The sequence below is a fragment of the Podarcis tiliguerta genome (genome assembly GCF_965153285.1).
Source record: "Podarcis tiliguerta genome assembly, chromosome: 3".
Taxonomy (NCBI): Eukaryota; Metazoa; Chordata; class Lepidosauria; order Squamata; family Lacertidae; genus Podarcis; species Podarcis tiliguerta.
Window position 1 is genome coordinate 42,162,756 of NC_139536.1, and position 22,381 is coordinate 42,185,136.

At 41.0% G+C, this 22,381-nt stretch overlaps 1 protein-coding gene across 1 annotated transcript in view; it reads right to left on the reverse strand.

Annotated features, from left to right (window-relative positions):
- Positions 1-2,338: 2,338 nt before the first annotated feature.
- Positions 2,339-22,381, reverse strand: part of CATSPERE (catsper channel auxiliary subunit epsilon) — a 54,619-nt gene continuing 34,576 nt past the window's right edge. The window contains exons 13-22 of the mRNA XM_083432151.1: positions 20,593-20,668; positions 17,329-17,381; positions 14,765-14,809; positions 11,982-12,018; positions 11,284-11,363; positions 10,546-10,645; positions 7,972-8,070; positions 7,062-7,222; positions 5,362-5,415; positions 2,339-2,922 (exon numbers count right to left, since the gene is read on the reverse strand). Of these exons, the coding sequence (XP_083288277.1) occupies positions 2,736-2,922; positions 5,362-5,415; positions 7,062-7,222; positions 7,972-8,070; positions 10,546-10,645; positions 11,284-11,363; positions 11,982-12,018; positions 14,765-14,809; positions 17,329-17,381; positions 20,593-20,668 (892 nt within the window). The 3' untranslated portion in view covers positions 2,339-2,735. The remainder of the gene's footprint in view (positions 2,923-5,361; positions 5,416-7,061; positions 7,223-7,971; positions 8,071-10,545; positions 10,646-11,283; positions 11,364-11,981; positions 12,019-14,764; positions 14,810-17,328; positions 17,382-20,592; positions 20,669-22,381) is intronic.

Here is a 22,381-nt window from a genome sequence, read left to right on the forward strand (position 1 = left end):
ATAGATGGTGATCACCACATCCGTGTTATCTGCATAAGGATGCAGTTAACATTTCAGGTGTGAAATATGGCTATGGTCGTGTTCTGCTTCCTATCTGTTTCTTTTTCATTCTTTATGTGGGCACAAGCTGTCATCACCATGACAAAGGTCTGCTGTCCCCTGGCACAACATTCCCCTGACATCCTCTTCCCAATTGCTTAGTCCCCTAGTACCATCCTTTGCTCCCAGACTGCCCAGCAGCCATTTGTCAGTGCTGCCCAATTAATGTCCCCAAATTACCATTGTAGCAACCAAAGCTGCCTCGTGATCTCTCTGTATCAACCAATGTTGGCACAGAAACAAAGAACCTGATTGCTGTACTGTACTTGAGTGAGCACACTGCTCACTCCCACAGGTTGAAGTGAGAATATATTTCCCAGGATGACCCACAGTCATTTCACAGCACCTTGGAAAACATAATTCCTTCTATATACAGTATATATATGTGCTCATTATATGCAAATAAAGGGATGGGGCCATAAGAATCATAAGTAAACCTTGGAGCGGCCCTTTGGTGCCCCATCTCCTTTCCTGTTTTGTACATAGCATTTGGGAGCCCAAGAAAAGACAGTCTAGTTATAAAATCAAGGCTGAAAGACCAATGAGCTGTACAAGAATGCTGCATTTCTCACACTGTTTTTTTCATTTTCGGTAAATCACTTTCAATGGATTGTTGCACTGCTCATACTAGGTTCCCTTTCAGCTCCCATTTCCATTCAGCCCTAGTGTTCTAATACAGAGTTTTGATATACTGTATACACATATGACAAAATAACTTTATTTTTTCCACAGCAGAGTTTGAATGGTGTAGGAAATGAATTTATTTTATATTGATTTGAAGCTTGCAATGCGCTATTTTCAGATGGTTTTTTTTATAAAAAAAACAGATATCAAATTTGATTCAGAAGAATGTCAAAAGTGGTGGGGGAGAGTTTGTTTAGTTGTGGTGAATTCTTGTTTAGGATACAGTATATCTTTCTGAGCAGATTAATGTAAGGAACAACAAACTGCTTTCTTAAAAAAATATTAAACTAGGGAGAAACGGTTGCCCTCCAGATGCTGTTGCATCACAGCTCCCATAATCCCTAACCATTGGCCATGTTAGTTGGGGACCACAGCTCAATGATAGAGCATATATTTTGTGTGGAGAAGGTCCCAGGTTCCATCCACAGCATTTCAAGGTATGGTTGGGAGAGACCCCTGCTTGAAATCCTGCAGAACAGCTGCCAGTCAGTGTAGACAGTACTAAGCTGGTTGGACCAATGATCTGACTTGGTATTAGGCACCTTTCTATGGAGCTGTCAGGAGTTCAGTAACACTTGGGGGGACACAAACGCTAAATGGTCCATTCTCATGTTAAGCCACATTTTGCCGTATCCAGTGTTCATTAAATGATGTATCAAGGACCAATGGGGAACTTCAGTGTCACAGCTTGCCCAGTGCCTCTTCCTCCCCCCTGCCCCAGATTGTGCCATTGACTTCTGGCTGGACTGAAACCCACACCAACAGCTCCCCATATGCTAGGTAAAGGTGGCTGGGAGACAAAGAAGTTCAGAGGGGGAGGGAAATGTGGTGTCCCTCATCTGAGGGCAGGGGAAAGATGCTGAAAGAAATGAGAAAGAGATACAGGGTTAATTTTTTTTAAAGAATAACAACAATAAAATGGTAATAGAAAAGTTTTTATAGCGGGAAGAAGTCAATGCTAAAGGAACAGGGAGGAGGGGTGAAGCAAACAGGCAGTTTTAAGAATAAGGCACAAGTATGACAAGGGATAAAAATACTTGGGGAAACATGAAAGAGAGGAGGAAATATAAAGCAAAATCTTTCTCTACTCCAAATTTGCAAATTTCTGGCTAAAATGGAGAGGCTGAGTTTCAACAGCCTTCACAGCCAATGTATGCTCTTAGCATGAATGAAACTGAGCTATGGAACTCCTTGTCACAAGAAAATCTCTGAAGCAAAAAACTTGAGAAATTTCAAAGAGGGATTAGGTATCAGTAGAAAATGATGCCAGTAATTGTTAGCTGATTACGCCAAAGTCTGCCTCCCTCTGCTACAATTTTGTGACTGGTGGGTCTCAGTAATCTTGAGCTATATCAAATTGGAATGGAAGGTAGAGAGTTTGAGAACACGTTTATTGCTTGCTATAAATATTTGTTCATAGACATTTGTCCTAACATCCAAGCCTATCTACCACCATTATGAACAGTACTATGAACAGTGCTAAGGATTAGTGTCTCACACTGAACGCCCACTTACTGTGAAAAACTCTATAAATTGAAAGTGGAGAAACTATATATGTTTTTTCCATTGTCTGTTTATTTTGTAGCGCAATAGAATCTTCAATAAAAACGAAATTTTAAAAAACAACCAGTGCTAATGATTCAGTTCTTGAGTATCCAGAGGTCATTGTTAACATCACAGAACCATTTCTGAATAAATATTTTATTTTATTAAAAAATTACTGCACAGAAGGAATGGACCAATTTGGGATTGGGATTTTGAAAAATATAAGATGATCAGCTTTTGAGAGTTTTAGAGAATGTTAGCAAATTGTGTTTAAAAGTATACTTGTATTAATCTTAGTTTGAAACATTACAACATTTGTTTAAAACATTACAGCATTTGTTTAAAACATTACAGTATTGTATGTTCATATACAGTTTAATAAGTACAAGTAATAATTTGTAACTGGGTTACTCATATTTCTTTGCTTCATTTGAAGAAACCGCTGAAGTAATATCTGAATTAAATGACATCACTGGGTCCACAAAATGGAGTGCCCGAAATAATTTCACATACCGATAGTAGCTGAAGGCAAGGACTCCCCAAAAGAAAACAACTATCAGACAAGCCCAACCGGCAATCTTAAGCATGTTTAGGCTAAAATACAAACAAAATGGAACATAAGTGTGTGTGTGTTCATTCAATGAGCAGCTGTAGTATTATTATTATTATTCATTCATTTATTTATTTATTTATACCCCACCCACCTGGCTGGGTTTCCCCAGCCACCCTGGGCGGCTTCCAAAAAAAATATATTTTTTTAAAAAATGCTTTATTGTCACAAGCTCTTTCCACTGAATGGAATGTAATTATTTGTTTAGCTTCCAATACATGTAGAGTGTTATTGGAACACCTACACAGAGCTGGGGTGTGTTATAGCAGGCTGTGCCCCTCTCACCCAAACCTGACACTGCTGTGGCACTCACCACGCATGCCATACTCAACCCTTCTTCGAGGGGGAAATCGGAACCCATTCCAGGCACTGCGCCAGTGAACCAAACCGGCTTGGCCCAGCGTGGCTTTTCTATCCCACAGATTAGCAACTGTGGGTGGGTGGGACTAGGGAGATAGGCAAGAAGGGGTATATATCCCATTATTAAATATCCCAATAATTTATCTCCCAGTCGTTTTCCTTCCAGGGGGAAATACGCAGCTGGCACAAAGACATATAAGAGTAAGCTGCTGTCTGTGTCCCCACCATGGCCACCATAGCTACAACCACCACTGCAGAAGTCAGAGCAGTGACTCCAAAACTGCAGCAGCAACTGTTGGATTGACATACATGTAATCTCCCCACAAGACTCCGTAGAATGGAACTGAAGAGATTGAAATACCGTACCAGTAATGGAAGCAGGGACTCTGCTACCTGAGTGTTCCTGTTTAGCTCCACCTCAAAAGAACCCATATTGTTCCTATTAAGCTCCAAAGGCTGCATTCTGCTGCTGAACAAGACAACTGTCTCTGCCACCTGCCTGCATGTCCAATGGGATCTCAAAGCACCTATGTGCATCTGCTGGGATTGTATTATGGCTCCACCTTGTCCTCTGGGCAGAGCCCTAGGTGTCAAGAAACATTTGCCCTGCTTTCAAACAAACTGGCTCAATGATTGCTATTGTTGTTAATTCATGTGTATATCCTGCCTTTCAACCAGTCTGAGGTCCATAGAGATAAAAATGGCAAATACGCTTTGTATACTGTACAAAGTATTGCTGTGTTCTTTTAAAAGAAAAACCTTGCACTCAAAATGGTGAATTCTGGTAAGGATACAGGAATAAATTCCCTTATCGCAGGTGTTAGAAATAATTCCTCTCCCATCCAAATTAATGCTCTATTATTAAAGTTTGCCAAGGATGATGGTAGAAGTTACAGACTTATTTTGGATTCTTTTGTAAGCTAAATAAGGAAAGTTAGCTGGGGAATAGAGAGACCAGATAGAAGTAGAAGCAAAATAAGTAAGAAATTTCATTTTTTTTCATGAGTCTGTAGTAAGCATATTTCTAGTTGCATGTGTGTGAGAAAAAAGAATGCTTTAGGGAAGGAAAAAAAAAAACCTCTTGATACCTTTTGACTTACTAGATTTACTGTGTTGAAGGCTTTTGTGTCCAAGAGCCCACATAATCAAACTAATGATGTGCATCTTTAGGTTGCAGATAGAGTAGAAAAATATATAATCAGTAAAGCAAAACTGCAATTGTGTGATGATTCTATGCAAAGTGAAAGTGCAAATTCAAAACAGCTGTAAGTGGTGATAAATTTGGGTATAAGTGCTAAGAAGATGGCATTGTTGCTAATTCCTGCTGTTTTAAATGATTGCCTACTTACATTAAGCTTTGCATAGAAATATAATTCACTTGCATTTTGTGGCCTTTCAACTCCACCACCTCCATCCCACATTCCCTATGTAGAAACACACATCTGTCATTGAAGGATTCACTTTATGTATCTTTATGTAACTGACAAAAGCTTTTACCACAATATGTCTTAGTTTTCAAGGTGTCACTTTTGTTGTTGTTTTTAGTAGGGTGGGTATTTTAACACATGGCTGGAATATTGAGGAACATAATTTGCTTGCTTGTTTGAATTTTCAGGGTATTTGTAGTAAAAGTGTGTCATGAATAGCTACTTCTTAGTATCAATACATTGAATGTAGCATGGTCTGTGTGGCTTTTATATGCATAAGGGATCACTTTTTGAAAGCATCTCCACATCAAACATCTAGGGTTGGGCCTGAACATGAAATTGTACATTTTCATAAGACTCCCATAGCTCATGATCTAATTTTCTGAGTCAATTTTTTATACAGAGAGAATGTTAACATTCATATTATCAATCTTCCATTGAACTAGAAAAAAATCTGCAAGCCTCTAGGCTTTTTAAGAATGTAGAAAGTAAATACATCTTCCCAGATTTCAGAACATGGAGTTTGTTAAACGGAGTTTTACTAAACTTTGTATCAGGATTTTTACCAAACTTTTGTGCAGGAAAGGGAACTAATGCTTGATCTCATGCCAACAAATCAAGGGTACTAATGCCTACCTTTCAATGATGCCATGTGTCCGAACTGCAAAATAAGCTTCATAAGGGCAAAAACTGGAATAAAAAATGAGAGACTAAACGTTATTTTTCATAACTGTAAACTACAACAGTCTTATAATGAGAGGGAAACCATCTTATAATTAGAGGGGAACCCCGAAAGGGACAAATTTTAGACGATTACTGCTTCAGAAAAATCAAGTGTAAGATTCATGACAGTGATGCTACTGTGAGAGGAGTGGTGACAGATACATTTGGGTCCTTCAGAGACGGGGCTACTGATACTAGTAGTCCTTGATAGCCTTAACTAACATGAACAGGACTATTCTCCTTCCATATCAGCATGTGTTCTCTGCATGAGTATAAGAAAAAGGGCATGCTACCAGCACCCTCATTTGTGAGATTGGTTATGTAACTGTTTTTCCATATGTACATAAGAAGCTGTAATTGCTGATGTTTGTACAGAGATTAAATTAGATGAACACACTCTCTGCATGGGTGTGTGTGAGGTTTTCCTACTCTAAGAAAATATTGTGTGTAAAAGAAAGCAGAATTGATACTTGCAGATTGACTGATTTTGTCTTCCTCCTTGGATACCATCAGTTTAGCACATGTGCAGAGGCGATACGCCAGGAGCCTCCCATAACACAAAATGGGTGAGATTCAGAGTTCTGTGTACCTTATTTTATTTAAATTGTTTTACTGTATTTGTCATCCAATATCACCCATTCTGGGTGATATTTAGCACACTGAACTGAAAATCTGCTATGTTATTGTGTTCCTAAGTAACAGCTAGATGTCATCTCTATTGACCTGTTGTATAATGTACACCATATATGACACTCGATATGAGTTCTATATACTCGAAGACGACCCATTGAAACTATTGAACTATTTAATTGAAACTATTGAGCTATTTAGGGACGCGGGTGCTGCTGTGGGTTAAACCACAGAGCCTAGTACTTGCCGATCAGAAGGTCAGCGGTTCGAATCCCCGTGATGGGGTGAGCTCCCGTTGCTCAGTCCTTGCTCCTGCCAACCTAGCAGTTCGAAAGCACATCAAAGTGCAAGTAGATAAATAGGTACCGCTCCAATAAAGTGAGATGAACGCCGCAACCCCAGAATCGGTCACGACTGGACCTAATGGTCAGGGGTCCCTTTACCTTACATTGAACTATTTAAGTAACCTAAGACCACTGATTTCAATGGATCTACTCTGAATACGAGTTGAGTATCGTCCCAAACACTTAGGAATTAACTTAATTACAAATTTATAAACATGTTTCATTCAGGTATAATTATATTCAACAAAAGAGGTTTAAAGACTGTCTCAAGGCAAATCTAAAAAAATGTAGTATAAACACCAACAAATGGGAAACACTGGCCTGCGAGCGCTCCAACTGGAGAACAGCCTTTACCAAATGTGTCATGGGCTTTGAAGACACTCGAACTCAGGATGCAAGGAGAAACGTGTTAAGAGGAAGGCACGCTTGGCAAATCCACACCGTGATCAATTCCTGCCCGGAAACCAATGTCCCCACTGTGGAAGGACCTGTGGATCCAGAATTGGCCTCCACAGTCACTTACGGACTCATTGTTAAAACCGTGTTTATGGAAGACAATCTTACTTGGCAACGAGTGATCACCAAAGAAGAAGAAAGAAGATACTTAACCATACAGCTGCTAATTATGTTAAAGCTAACCTGTAGTTTGGATCCATTATCTTCAATCTGAACAGGAAAATGCCAGCATAGTCCTGAGGCCAAATGATAGAGTTGATGCCAGAATGGTTCATGAGTTCATACTGATTATCTAGTGTCCCTAGAAGTCCATCACCACCACTCATAAAACACGATACGTAATTCTGGGTGGGGAAATGTAATTAATTTACCATAAGACACACATCCATAATACGTGAGGAATATGGTAAGTACAAATAATATACCTGTTTTATGTCCTAAAGTGTTTGCATAATAAACAAGTAGCTGATTCTGTAGTTGTTGGGTTGCAAAAAATAATTAGGTATAGCTTAAGACACTATAGTTTTCAAACTACTGGCAAATCATGCAATCCAGAACATCAGCAAAGCTGGTGGGTAGGAGGAAGACCAAAGATGGAAGATCCAAAATATCTAAAGCTCTGCTTGGGACACACAAACAGGGTGGATAGAAGAGTGGAACTCCCTTTCTGGCCGTTTTTGAGAGGGTGGGGGGAACATCACAATTTCCCACCTATTGTTTCCATGGGGTATATTTTGTTCTGTTTGGCGTGTGTAAGAAGAAGGGGAAGGCTTTGGATTCATGTCCCCTTTTTACCTCTACTGGTATCTGTAAGATAAGGGCTACATATGTTTTTACAGGGCTGGTAGGTGCCTTACAAGGTCAGATTTCCTGTTTCAAGGTACAGCACCACCTGCTGCCTTTGGAGAAGGAGATCCAAAACATCATATAGTTCTAGGGATGCACTGCTAGTGACCACAGAATTGTGCCCTAAGTATTATTGCATTGCCTCTTGAAAATTAATTTGTGCGTCCTGATCAATATTCATAGACAAAATACCATGAGAGCTTCAGAATTCATATTATTAATTTCCTTATTATATACATTTTCTTACATTTCTCCCCCAATAGTGATCTATAGTATATGCATTAATGCTTTCTAGATCCTGAGGAACCATCGAAGACATATTTTGTGCTTTGCTCAAACAGCGTACCTGTTCAAAGAATATAAATGCACAAAGTAAAACAGAAATCACATGCACAGTCTCACCCAAAGTCTCAGCTGTACAGCATATTTAAATTTTATCAATCTCTTAAGCTTGATACTGATGAAACTGGAAAATATAAAAATTTAAAGCATTGTAACACAAATACAACCCTTCATAGATTTCAGGCCATCCTGTTTTGTCTCCTGACGCCTTGTCAGCCTTCCTGGGATCTCAGGTAAGGTCATGTGCAGCATTTTGAAGCCTTATATGGTCTCGTGGAGGCTCCCATAAGAGCTTCCCAGAAGCCACCACCACATCTACTTGCTTCTCTGGTAGTGTGTGTGCACGCACACACACAGAGGTATTCATTGCATTCCACTGCCTGTTTGGACCTATGTCTGCCGGATCCAATGGACACTGCCTCCAAAACTTTGGGCAACAATTAAGGCACTGGCCCAGGCTAGGAATCTGTGGTGGACTTTGTGCCCCTTAAAAATTCTGAAGATTCTGATATTTCTTTCCATGGTAATTTTAAAAATGTTGTGTTGATAAAGTGTCTGGTCTAGAAGTCAGAAGGGTCAATTAGAGTGTGCTAACTTCATAGATCCTTAGAATTATTGTATTTGGTGTTTTCTCAAATTTGGACAGAGCAGATGTAAATATTACATATGTCATGTTAAATGCAATAGCACATAGGTTTTGGCCCTCAGTTTATACTCACTACAGATAACTTTTAAGGGGGAAGTGAAGTCAAGAAGCAGGAGGATAACTCTGAGTGGCAGCTAAGTTTCACATACTAATTGGAATGAACCAACCAATTTTTGGGCAGGCAGCTTTGAGTTTGTATCTGTTGGGCTGTACACAACTGTTCCGTTATTAAAAACCATGCATTGAATAAATTGTTGTGTGTAGTTCACCATACTACACAAAAAGGAATTTAATGCATTTGGCAAGTTCAGCTGGTTAAAGCGTGGTGCTGATAATGCCAAGGTTGCAGGTTCAGTCCCCATATGGAACAGCTGCCTATTCCTGCATTGCAGGGGGTTGGACTAGATGATCCTCAGGGTCCCTTCCAACTCTGCAATTCTATGATTCAGTTATTTCAGTACTTGTGTCTTGTCTATTAAACATGTTGCTTCTAAAGTTTTGAAGAATTTGCTTTTAAATCAATTTAGCACTGTCAAGAGGGACGCGGGTGGCGCTGTGGGTTAAACCTCAGAGCCTAGGACTTGCCCATCAGAAGGTTGGCTGTTCGAATCCCCATGACGGGGTGAGCTCCCGTTGCTCGGTCCCTGCTCCTGCCAACCTAGCAGTTCGAAAGCACATCAAAGTGCAAGTAGATAAATAGGTACCGCTCCGGTGGGAAGGTAAACGGCGTTTCCGTGTGCTGCTCTGGTTCGCCAGAAGCGGCTTAGTTATGTTGGCCACATGACCCGGAAGCTGTACGCCAGTTCCCTTGGCCAATAAAGTGAGATGAGTGCCGCAACCCCAGAGTCGGTCACGACTGGACCTAATGGTCAAGGGTCCCTTTACCTTTACTTTAGCACTGTCAAGAGCTGTGTAAAAGACTGATTCAAACAACATCCATTAAAAAACCCTATTGTAAACAAAAATTCATATTTATTAAAAGCATTTATATACCACTTACTATTTCAAAGATGTTACCGTATTTTTCGCTCTATAGGACACACTTTTCCCCCTCCAAAAATGAAGGGGAAATGTGTGTGCATCTTATGGAGTGAATGCAGGCTTTCGATGAAGCCTGGAGAGTGAGATGGGTCGGTGCGCACCAACCCCTCTCGCTCTCCAGGCTTCAGGAAACTCCGAAGGCTCCGAAGGCTTGCGGATAGCAACCTGAAGCCCAGGGAGCGCAGTGCCAACTCCCACTGCGCTCCCCGGGCTTCAGCCAGCTATCCACAAACCTTCAGAGTGCTCCCCCAGCCCGCAAGCTCCGGGAGCTGCGGCAAGGCTGCGCAACCTTGCCTCCGCTCCCGGACCTGATTTTTTTTTTCTTTATTTCCCCCCCTAAAAACTAGGTGCGCCCTATGGTCCGGTGTGCCCTATGGAGCAAAAAATAAGGTATATCACTAAAATAAAAACACAGCCTCAAACCAGTTAAACAGCAATATAAAAGCATTCAAAAGTGAATAAAGCAGAAATTTGTAAGATTCAAACATGTAAAAAAGGTTCAATCTTAGATGTCGGGGAAAGCCTGGGCAAATATATGTCTTCACAATACATCTATCTGAAGCAACTGGTGGTTGCTGTTTCATGAATGGCAGATGGAAGGGCATTTCACAGTTGAGCAACAGCAGAAAATGCTGATTTTGAAGTCATTGCCCCAAGACATTTTATGGGGTGTGTGGTGCCATGAGAATTCCCCCCCCCCAGTTGATCTAAATGATCTTAAGGTCTAAAATTGGGCAGGTGGTCTCTTATTCTTGATTAACCTGAAAGGTTAGTGTACAAATGTCTGCTCACCTGTTCTACTGTTGTGTTATAATGGTAGTCATTCCTGCCACTCATCTCCCACAAGATATAATTTGCCTCAACAGTCCCAATCATGTTTTCACGCTCATATCTAGAAAGAACAGAAATACAGTGTCATGTCTCTGTAAAGGACAAAAAAAGACCAAAACAACAACAAAAAACCATACTAAGGGTATACACTACTGTAGGCCAGAGTTCTTGCCAATAAGGCCATTTTTAAAAATATGGAACTGGTGGGGAATTGTGGTAATGAAGATAATACAGTGGTGCCCCGCAAGACGAATGCCTGGCAAGACGGAAAACCCGCTAGACGAAACGGTTTTTCGTTTTGGAGGTGCTTCGCAGGACGAATTTCTCTATGGGCTTGCTTCGCAAGACGAAAATGTCTTGCGATTTTTTTTCGCTCCCCACCCCCTTTTTCTAAGGCACTAAGCTGCTAATAGCCTTTTAGCAGCTAATCCGCTAATCCCTTAAGCCTTTAATAGCCGCTAATAGCCGCTAAACCGCTAATAGCGCTAATCCGCTAACAGGGTTGCTTCGCAAGATGAAAAAACCGCTAGACGAAGAGACTCACGGAACGGATTCTTTTCGTCTTGTGAGGCACCACTTTAGCTGCATTATCACTCTTTTATCTTTCATCTGATTGGGATGGTCAAAGAAAGGGCTTAATGAATAAATATATATAAATACATATTTTCCATGGGTCTATAGTGTTTAAAAGCTGCTTACAAGAGAACAGTAGGACGAAATGGACGTGCGTAATGGACCTCTATTGGGCAACCAAATAGTGCAAAATTGTACTCTTGCACCTAGGAGAAAGGTAGGTTAACATAAATCTCGCCTTGCCTTCTATTTGCATCAATAGTATACTTAACATATTTATTTATTCACTTTATTAGCTGCTTGGCACTTAAGGAGTCTCCAGGTGACTTACAAAACTTAAAAGCATAAAGCATGGCAGAGAATCAGAAAGAAGTACATTGTATTACAATAAAAGCTATGCAAACGCCACAAAACAGCAGAAAAACCTTCAACAGAAAAACGCCATTACAGTTGTACCTTGGTTTTCAAATGCCTTTGTACTCGGACGTTTTGGCTCCCAAACGCTGCAAACCTGGAAGTGATTGTTCCAGTTCGCAAACTATTTTTGGAAGCCGAATGTCCGACGGGGCTTCCACGGCTTCTGATTGGCTGCAGGACCTTCCTGCAGCCAATCAGAGGCTGAACTTTGGTTTCCAAATGTTTTGGAAGTCGAACGGACTTCCGGAACAGATTCCATTCAACTTCCAAGGTATTACTGTAATACCATCATAATCTCTCAAATGCTCTGTAGGTATGTTTTTACCTCGTGCCAAAAGCAGGACCTGGTTAGGGAAAGTGTTCCACTAGTGGGAGCTATAACTGAAAATTAAATGTGTAGCTCTTACCCAGTATTCTCCCTTTGTTTTGACCCATCGATATTTCCTAATGTGAGGGGGGGAAAAAATAAGTTTGTCAATGGTAAGGACAATGTTCTATCTATCTATTTATTATTATTATTATTATTATTATTATTATTATTATTATTATTATTATTATACCCCCACCCATCTGTCTGGGTTTACCCAGACACTCTGGGTGGCCCATAGCATATTTTAGAACATAATAAAACATCAAACATTAAAATCTTCCAGATACAGGGCTGCCTTCAGATGTCTTCTAAAAGTCAGATAGTGTTTTATTTCCTTGACATCTGAAGGGAGGGTGTTCCACAGGGAGGGTGCCACTGCCGAGAAAGCCCTCTGCCTGGTTCTCTGTATCCTCGCTTCTTGCAGTGAAGGAACCAGCAGAAGATGCTTGGAGGAGGACCTCAGTGTCTGGGCTGAACAACGAGGGAAGGAAATGCTCCTTCAGGTATACTAGACCAAGGCCATTTAGGGCTTTAAAGATCAGCACCAACACTTTGAATTGTGCTCGGAAGCACGCTGGCAGCCAATGAAGATCCTTTAGGACTGGTGCTATATGGTCCCGGCGGCCACTCACAATCACCAGTCTAGCTGCCACATTCTGGATTAATTGTAGTTTCTGGGTCACCTTCAAAGCATAGCAGCAGTCCAAGCGGGAGATAATCAGAGCATGTACCATGCTGGTGAGACAGTGTGCAGGCAGGTAGGGTCTCAGCCGGCGTATCAGGTGGAGCTGGACAGCTATGAGTCCCAGCCTGAGCACCTGGTCCTTCAGGGGCACAGTTAACCCATTCAGGACCAGGGAGCCCCCCCCTGCCTGCCTCCTGTCCCCCAAAACAGTACGTCCATCTTGTCAGGATTCAACCTTGATACGATAGCCACCATATATCCTACAACTGCTTCCAGACACTCACACAGGACCTTAACTGGCTTCACTGGTTCAGATTTGAAGGAGAGGTCAAGCTGGGTACTATCCGCATACTGATGAACACCCAGCCCAAACCCCCTGATAATCTCTCCCAGCAGCTTAATATAGATGTTATTGCCTATAATGTGTGATTAGGTCTCACACTTTAAATTTTAGAGTCACAACTGCTCCACCATTTGCCTCCTCATTTTTCACTACTAAATAGCTGTGCACTCCATTGCAATTCCTGAATGCTCAGTCCTCAAAAGGAAGAAGTGAAACGAGAAAATTAGGAGAAAATATTTAGCAGATTGAGGATGAGAAGGGAAACGGAGCCACTTTCGCTTAGCTAACAAACCAGCAACTTCCAGCTCCTCTTCTTGTCCCCCCGCCCCCCGCTCAATTTCAGCTGCTCGTTATAAAGAGTTTTGGAACTAAGGACTACTAGTTTCTGATTTTGCTTCCCCACACTCCTTCATCCCAATTCCTTTCCCTTTTGTGTCATGGCCTTTAGATTATAAACCCAAGAGCAGGGTATTTTATGATTGCTCTTTGTAAACCACCCTGGAAGCCTTTTTTCACTGGAGAATAATAAAAAAAATCCAACAAACAAACAGGCTATGGAACATGGCTGAGAACAGGCATCCTATAAAATAAAATAGAATTAATTTTTTTAAGTGCTTTTTCTCTATAGCTTATCATTAAACTTCTAAAATGTTTTTCCTGATAATGACTACCACACCCTCCAACACTTCTCTGTTGAAAATAGGGATGTCCCATTCCATAATGACAATTTTACTATTTATATCCCACACATCTTATTGGGTTGCCCCAACACTCTGGGCAGCTTCCAACATATAAAAATATAAATAAAATATTAAACATTAAAAAAAACCTCCCTATACAGGATTGCCTTCAGACAGCTCGGGGGTTGGATAAGTCCATACCCTCCAAAATTTATCCAATGAAAATAGGGACATCCTAAGGAAAAATGGGACATTCTGGGATCAAATCAGAAACTGGGATGGCTTCTCTAAATCAGGGATGTCCCTGGAAAATAGGGACACTTGGAGGATCTGGACTACTTCAACTAGCAAGGCAGAAAATGGCCAGCATGGGTTTGGGCCTGATGCAGAAATGTTTCTATATTTCACAAGACTTTATATTTCACGAGAATTGTGCTATTTACAGTGACTTAAGACACACATAAAATAGCTTATTCCCAAAACCTGTTTTACACAACTCAATTCAAAACTGAAATCTTAACATTCAACAGGGAAAAAAAGAACGGGAAAGATGGCTTTATTTGCCCTTGCAGTGGAACATGTACAGTAAAAGTGGATTGTTTTAATGAATAATTATAGAAGTCTTGACAACATATATATTGATTCATGGTTCTTGTCATATCTGCCTATGATATACCTATGCAGCTACTGTCTTTAAAGTTTTGTTTTCTATTGATGCGTTAGTTTTGTTATAGCTTATGGCCAATAAAATAACATATTTACCTTATTTACACTTTCCATATAACAAAAGGATATGGTGGAGTATAAATTTAGCAAAAGACTTAGTAGCAAGCTCATTATTGTATTTTGGGACAGACTAAATGGGTTTGCCAGCAAAGTTAAAATACTGCCTGCTTGGATGATCTTTTGGAGGGAGGAATTTTGTATCTGGATTCACTATCTCAGTCTCAGAGATGACCAGCACCATCAGAGTTGGCAGCTCTGATGGATGACAGCATTAAAAAAACAAAAAAATGATGCCTGTACTCTACCACCTACAGAACACTTAAATAAATTGGAATAGCAGTCGAAAACAATCTATTTCCATCCATATTTTATATGAAGTTTCTTACGCGGGTACTTTGAATGTAAAAGTTTGATTGCTACAATCTGTGGGTCTGTGGACACAAAAAAGAGAAATACAATTATATAAAGATATTTACGATTAAATGATAGTTTGAAAATATAGCGCAGAATTTATTATGGTCCTTCTACATTTTATATATTATTCATATTCTTATTATTTCATTTATATATAGCTGAATGCCAAAATAGGGTTCTAAAAGGTTTACGAGGTATAAAACCAATTACACAAGCATTAAAATATAAACATCCATAATTAAAATACACAATAAAACAATCCAATGAAAATAACACAGCAATTTAAACAGAGGTCTCTGGTCAAGAGTTCAAGAGAATGCCTACATAGACAGAAGCATCTTCTAAAGCTGGAATAATATCAGTACAAATGCAATTTATTGCATTTCAGTAAGGAGTGTACAGCTGGCCTGCAACATACACAGAGGTAACATTCCAAGGGTTTGCATGCAAAGGCAGGAAGACCCCTGAAACTGCCACCACATGACTATCCCTATCTTACAGAAAGTGGTGGGGGAAGAGGGATGCGGGGGGTGTGGTCCACCCTGGGTTTCATCACTGGGAGGGGGGTTTGAAAAAATGAGTTGTTTAAAAAAATTGGGCTCACAAAACTTTTTAGGAGGGACGTGGTGGCTGTGGCTGGATGGTTACGTGGGAGCCAGTTGAAGTTAAATCCTTCGAAGACAGAGATCCTCTGGCTGAGACTGGCTGATATGGGATTGAGGGCGCAACTCCCATCTCTTGCGGGGGTGCAATTAGTGCCAGCACCGTCCGTTAAGAGTTTGGGTGTAATCTTCAACACCTCCCTTTCCATGGAGGTGCAGATTACAGCTATAACAAAGGCAGCATTTTTTCATTTCTGCCAAGCTAAGCAGTTGGCTTCTTACCTCTCTCGCCCTGACCTAGCCACTGTGATCCACGCAACGGTCACCTCCAGACTGGATTATTGTAACTCGCTCTACGTGGGGCTGCCCTGAGACTGACCCAGAAACTCCAGCGGGTGCAGAATGCTGCGGCGAGACTCCTTACGGGGTCCGCTGCGAGATCACATTCACCCGGTGCTATACCAGCTGCACTGGCTCCCGGTGGAGTACAGGATCAGGTTTAAGGTGCTGCTTTTAACCTTTAAAGCCCTATATGGCCTAGGACCCTCGTACCTACGGGACAGCCTCTCCTGGTATGTCCTACAGAGGAACTTACGGTCTTCAAATAAAAACATCCTGAAGGTCCCAGGCCACAGAGAGGTTAGGCTGGCCTCAACTAGAGCCAGGTCTTTTTCGGCTTCAGCTCCAATCTGGTGGAACGCTCTGTCACAAGAGACTAGGGCCCTGCGGGACTTGACATCTTTCCGCAGGGCCTGCAAGACAGAGCTGTTCCACCAGGCCTTTGGTCAGGGCGCAGCCTGACTCCCTCCTTTGGCAATCTCTACAGAACTTTAGCTTAATGGTTGCCATCAATTTGATTTTAATTTTTATAATGAAATGTTTTTAGAATGTTGTACTATTTTATTGTTGTTAGCCGCCCTGAGCCCCGCTTTGGCTGGGGAGGGCGGGATATAAATAAATTTTATTATTATTATTATTAGGTACCTGCAGGCTCCACGCTGCCTCAAACGGCAGCGTGGGACTTGCATCTGCCTACTACCTCTCCCTCAGCTGCCCTACAGCTGAGGGGGCGGAGAGGCTCCAAGCGTAGGAAAGGCTCGCCCCGCACCCATGGGCGCAGATTGCCCCGCCCCTGATTGCAGGACATGCCCCCACACCAGGCACTGCTTACTGGGCTCTGGGAAGCATGTGGGAGACCTCTGGAAGGCTGTGGGAGCCTCCAATGAAATCTTGCAGGGCTGTCCAAAATCTTGGGAGCCTCCCACTGCCTTCCAGAGGCCTTGCGTGACTTTCCCAGACCCCAATAAGCAAGGTGAAGGGCTTAAAAACTGTTCCAGCAGCAGGAAAATCCGGCTCAAAAGGCCTAGGATTAATATGAAGGAACTATCTGAATTTGCTAAAAGTTAGTATTACTTCATAGCAGGCATAATTAATAGATCTCACTGCCACAAGCTGTGGTGAGGTGACAGTCACTGGCTTAGATGACTCTTAAAGGGACAAGACAAGTTTATGAAAGATAAGTCAATCAACAGCTATGAGCTGAGAGAGCTAACTTGAACCCCCAAGTTTGGAAGAATGGTGCCACTGAACAGCCTTCTCAGAGGGAATACTATTGCTTTCATGCCTCACTTTGGATTTCTGGGAGCAGGATGCTGCGGTTAGATAGACCTTGTTGGTCCTGGTACATAAGTGTTCCTTGCGTTCACAGACAGGTTAATTTATCTCACTCATCTGCCCCCAAAACAGGGTTTCTGAGGTGGCTAAAACTCATAGTGAACCACAATTAATAAACAAGATAAGACCAGTTATACAATACAGTCAACGTCAAAGAAAACCCTACGGCAACCAATCTGACTATAGTATCTACATTTTTTATTTATTTTTTGGCAATGTAGAACATGGAGGAAGAAGGAAAAAATAGCATTGTTACTTGCTTTTCAATAGCCAGGTCTCGAAATACAGGACAACCAACATTTATGTGCGCTACCTGAAAAGAAGCACATTCTAGTAAGCTGACAGTTTCTGCCATCACACACAATGGCCAAAATATCAGTGGGGAAAAATAGTTTCTGTTCAAACTCACACCACTGTAATGGCACTCTGGGGGGGGGGGAGAGGGGAGAGAGACAGCACAGATCTAGGTTTAAAAGCTGACATTTGAAAGCCAATTTTTGTGATTTACATGCATACAGTACAGTATTAAAATATATGTAACAAATAAAATAATGCATTTTTTAATGTGCATTCCAACGCACAACATGGCTAGAGAAGTCCCACTGATCACATACTTAACTATTGCCATTAATCTCATTTGAATTGATTTTATAATGAAATGATTTTGGAATGTTGTATCATTTTAATGTTGTTAGCCGCTCTGAGCCCAGCTTCGGCTGGGGAGGGCGGGATATAAATAAAATTTTATTATTACTTATCATTATTATTATCTCATAAAGAAATCAATGTACAACTTTGGCTAAATTGTGCCTCATTTGGAGGTGTCAAGCAGTTCACTCTCCCAGAAACTACTTACTCTTGGTAGAAAGCAAATTCATAAAATACGGTACTGTGGCTGCAACCCTTAGTATAATTACTTTTGATTAAGTCTCACTGATCACTTCATTTCTAAGTATATGGGGTTAGGCTTGTCTTTAATTTTTCTAACTTATATCGCAGTTAATGGACCTAAATTAGTTATAGCTATTCATTTCAATGTGTCTACACTGAGTTAAAGTTAAATATAAGACTGAGCCTGGAAAACTGAAACATCTTAAACCTACAATAGCAGGCTATATCTCTTACAGATTTCTAATTCAAAAACTGAACTGAATGAGGGTGATCAAATCAAGTGATAAGCAACCCGGCAAAGGGGGTGCAGCAAGGAAAACCACAGTCACTTCTCCGCTGGGAAGCGCTGAGCAAAGGTGAGTCCCTAGGCAACGCGGCCGATTTGATCGGCACAAGGCATGCAAGCTCCACCCTCCAATCGTTCTTAGACTCCTTATTGGGTAAGCAACACAGCCAAGCAACACAGCTGGAGCCTCCCTCCTTCCTGGCCGGCAGGGAGGGAGGGAGAGAAGCTGCTTCCTTTGAAATCCGGGAAATTTAAGGGACATCATCAATAAGGGACAGCAGCGGGACACGGCGCTGGGATAAGGGACTTTCCCGCCAAATAAGGGACGGTTGACAGCTATGCTTCTTATCTTTTATATTTTATGATTGTTACATTATGTTATGGATGTATGTATGTTATGTTGTATGTTATTCTGAAGCCTTTGAGCAAAAGGCTGTATAAAAATGTTTCAACAAACAAACAAACAAGCAAACAAACAAACACATTCGTTGATGAGAGTCCTCCTCAACCCTTTATCATATGACGGCAATATTTTTAGACTTACAGTAATTCCAGATGGGCAGTTTATTGAGCATTCGTCTTTTTTTTGCACATAATTTGTGAAGAGGCTATATGACACTGCCATTTAGTAGTTGGTATCTTGTGTAATTTTTCATCACTTATCTTACCATCAAAAGTCAGAAAGGGGAAAGTTAACAAAATCTGCACTGGTGAGTGTATGCTAACAACCACTAGATGGCAATGTCATATAATGTCACAACCACAAAAAGTGTGAACAAATCAGGATAAACTCAGTAAGCTCAAAAAACAACTACCTGAAAACTGTGAGTATTTTGATTGTTTTGGTAGACAATCTCTGAAAGTCACAGCAACATCTTGATTTTATTGGACTTCTCAGCGGCTTTTGTCCCTGATATCATTGAAGTATCAGATATTATCAGATATTATACTGCTAGTGACTATCCAAGACAAACACTTGAGATGGTTTTAATTTTACCTCTCAATATGTACCCAGATAGTGGAGACAGAACTGTGTCCTGTGAGGCTCTTTTTATTTGGTAATGTTTGTCATTTGATATTTATGCAAAACTGCTGGGAGAGAGAATGTGGAATTTAAGAGTTTGATATGATTAATATCATGATGTTGCCTAACTTTCTGCTTCATTCTTTCTCTTTATCATCTATTAACCAGAGCATCCTTGGTCCTGAACTCATTGGTGTCTGAAGGCTACGGTCTGCTGGATAAGGAGAATAAAACTGAACCTGGATAAAATGGAGCTGATGTTGATAGAGGATCCAAGGAGGCTGGAGCCCTTGCCACTGACAGGCATTTCCCTTGATAGAGTATGTATGCAGCCAAATGCTGCTTAGTGTACAGCTGCTCCTGACGATCCAGGTTGTGGCCAGGAGATTTTTCTATCTGATCTAACCTCTGTCCTTCCACCCAATATGAATGGCAGAACTGTATACAGTGGTACCTCAGGTTAAGTACTTAATTTGTTCCAGAGGTCCGTTCTTAACCTGAAACAGTTCTTAACCTGAAGCACCACTTTAGCTAATGGGGCCTCCTGCTGGAGCACAATTTCTGTTCTCATCCTGAAGCAAAGTTCATAACCTGAAGCACTATTTCTGGGTTAGCGGGGTCTGTAACCTGAAGCGTATGTAACCTGAAGCATATGTAACCCGAGGTACCACTGTACTGAAAAATGGGGACCAGGCGGGCAGCAACATCTATCAGCTATTATTGTATGACTAGGTGGTAGTTTTCTAAAACCTCTGGTTTCAGGAAGGGCTGCTTCAAAAGGGGCCACACCACCCTGGCTCCTGTCAAGTTCGGCAAGAGATGGGGCACCATGACGTTAGAAGTAGTGTGTGTGTGAGCAATTCCCATTTAAACTCAGGCAGTGAAACAGGATGGGGGTTGGGAATAACCAGAATCTTTAACAGAATGTGTGGAATGAACCTGTGTTCTGTTCAATCAGCCATCCTGTACCTCACAATATTTTATTCCATCCCTCCTCTCACTGGGAATGTCTGTAATCCTCCTACACGCTTCAAGCAGCAGTATGCGGCTCTATCCTTATTGGGGGTTTTTGGGGGGGCGGGGTTCCCCTTAGGATTTCCCCTCTAATGTTGTTTTTCCCCCTTCTGCACACCATGTGGTCCTCCAAGCCAACTTTATCTTCATTTGATATAAAGTCAGACATTAAAGATCTCTATCAGGTATTTTTTAAAAAAATGAAAGTTTTTGCAACAGTGTATTTGTTAGTGCTTAAGGTACTATGGTATTCAGTTGTTTTCATCCTTTTTTAAAAAGAAAGATTAGCATCTCATGCTAAAAACTTACCTTGTTGGGAGTCATACATGTTCTTCCAGTGAGGGAAGGTTCCACTTCAATTGTCATAATACCCGTTGAACTAATTCTACAAGGAAGTATCAGCCATAAAACAGGTATATTTAAGACACTTAAAATTAATCCTTAATGTAATACTTATGTGTTGCCTTCACAATTGATATTTATTTTATTATCTGTTCCCAAAATTCAAATCCAGAAACTTAAGTTTTTAAGAGTTCAGTCTTATACTTGAGATTCTGGCTGGGGGATTCAGGGTCTGGTGGAAGCACCGCAATACTGTCAGAATTTAACATATATTGCCGGCATGACTGATGTGCCAGTGGAACTCCCACAATCTGCCAACAGAGCACTCTGTCAGTAGAACTGTCCCACAAGCAAAGATACACTGGCAAAGCAGCCAAAAAAGGATAGAGATGATGAAAATGAGAGTGGAAGCATGGCTATCCACTGCAACATGGTGCACAGACACGGCTGGGGGTATGCTAGGGGGCCAAACAAATCTGGCGATGGTGTTTGCTGTCAGTGTGGCCACTTGTATTCATCATTCATTTGACCTTAGAACTAAAAACCCCTTTGCATGAGAATTGTTGTTTCTACATATTGATTTCTTATCTGAAATAATGACCTCAAGCTTTTATAGTAACATCCCAAAAAGGGATCCAGTGCTAAGCAACAGGATGAGGATATCAAGATTTTTAGATCCCATGCCAGGTTTGTGCCCAACTTGGGAATCTGTGTGTCAAATTTTGGTTCCTTGTGGGTAAAACTTGGTTCATTTAAGAACTTCAGACTTATAGGTGAGGCCTTCAAGCAAGAGATAGCAGTTTCTGACCCTCAGCTAGCAGGCCCAAGATATACTGCATCTGCTTATTTTGTACCAGTATCCCAAGGACAGAAATTGTCATTTACTAACTAAAGTTACATTTTTCCACTGTGCTGTCATAGGGCTCTATCATCCAACCTAGGTTCTAGAAATTTGCAGCTAAGTAGCCTTGTGATTGGCTGAGAAGTGGGTTAAGAGGCAAAAATATATAAAAGCAATCTACCTTGTTGTATTCCTTGCCCCAAACTAGCCCCTCTGCTAGCCTCCTGTTTATCCCCATCTTGTATTCTGAGTTTTGGTTGTTGAACTGACCTGTCAAGCCACATCTCTTTGCAAAGTCAGAGCGTGATGATTAAGTATCTTAACTTAGGCTGTCCAATTTTTTGTTGTTTTTAGTGTATTTTCCATTATGTTTCTAATTTCTTAATTAACCTCCTAAAATATTTTCTTCCTATTTAGTAACAGGGTTCTTACCATGGTATTATTTTATTATTCTTAAACATATATGTTCTACATTTTACTGTGGTTATTTGGAAAACTGCCTTGGCGTAAACCAGTGCCTTGGATCTATTTGGTCATACTTAGCTACCATACAAATGGTTGTTTTTGCTGGAGGCTTCCTGAAACCTCACAGGGATCCCACAGAGCTACAGGCATCTCCTGGGTCTGAAGGAAAGGACTCTTAACAGGAGTGGTGGCAGCATACAATTTGGGGGATTTGGCTGGACACTGAACCCTATAATCTTTACATAGTGGCATCAGCTGGAGATTAACTATTCAGAGATGTGTGCCCTAGCTGAGATACAATTAATTTGGAATTTCTTGAACGTTGTCTGAGCAATATGTTTGGGGTAAATCGTTATAGACAAAAGTAAGTGGACAAAGGTTTTTTTTTAATACAATCTATGTTTATGTGTCAAGGACAACACCATTCAGTGAGTACCTTTTTCCTTCTCT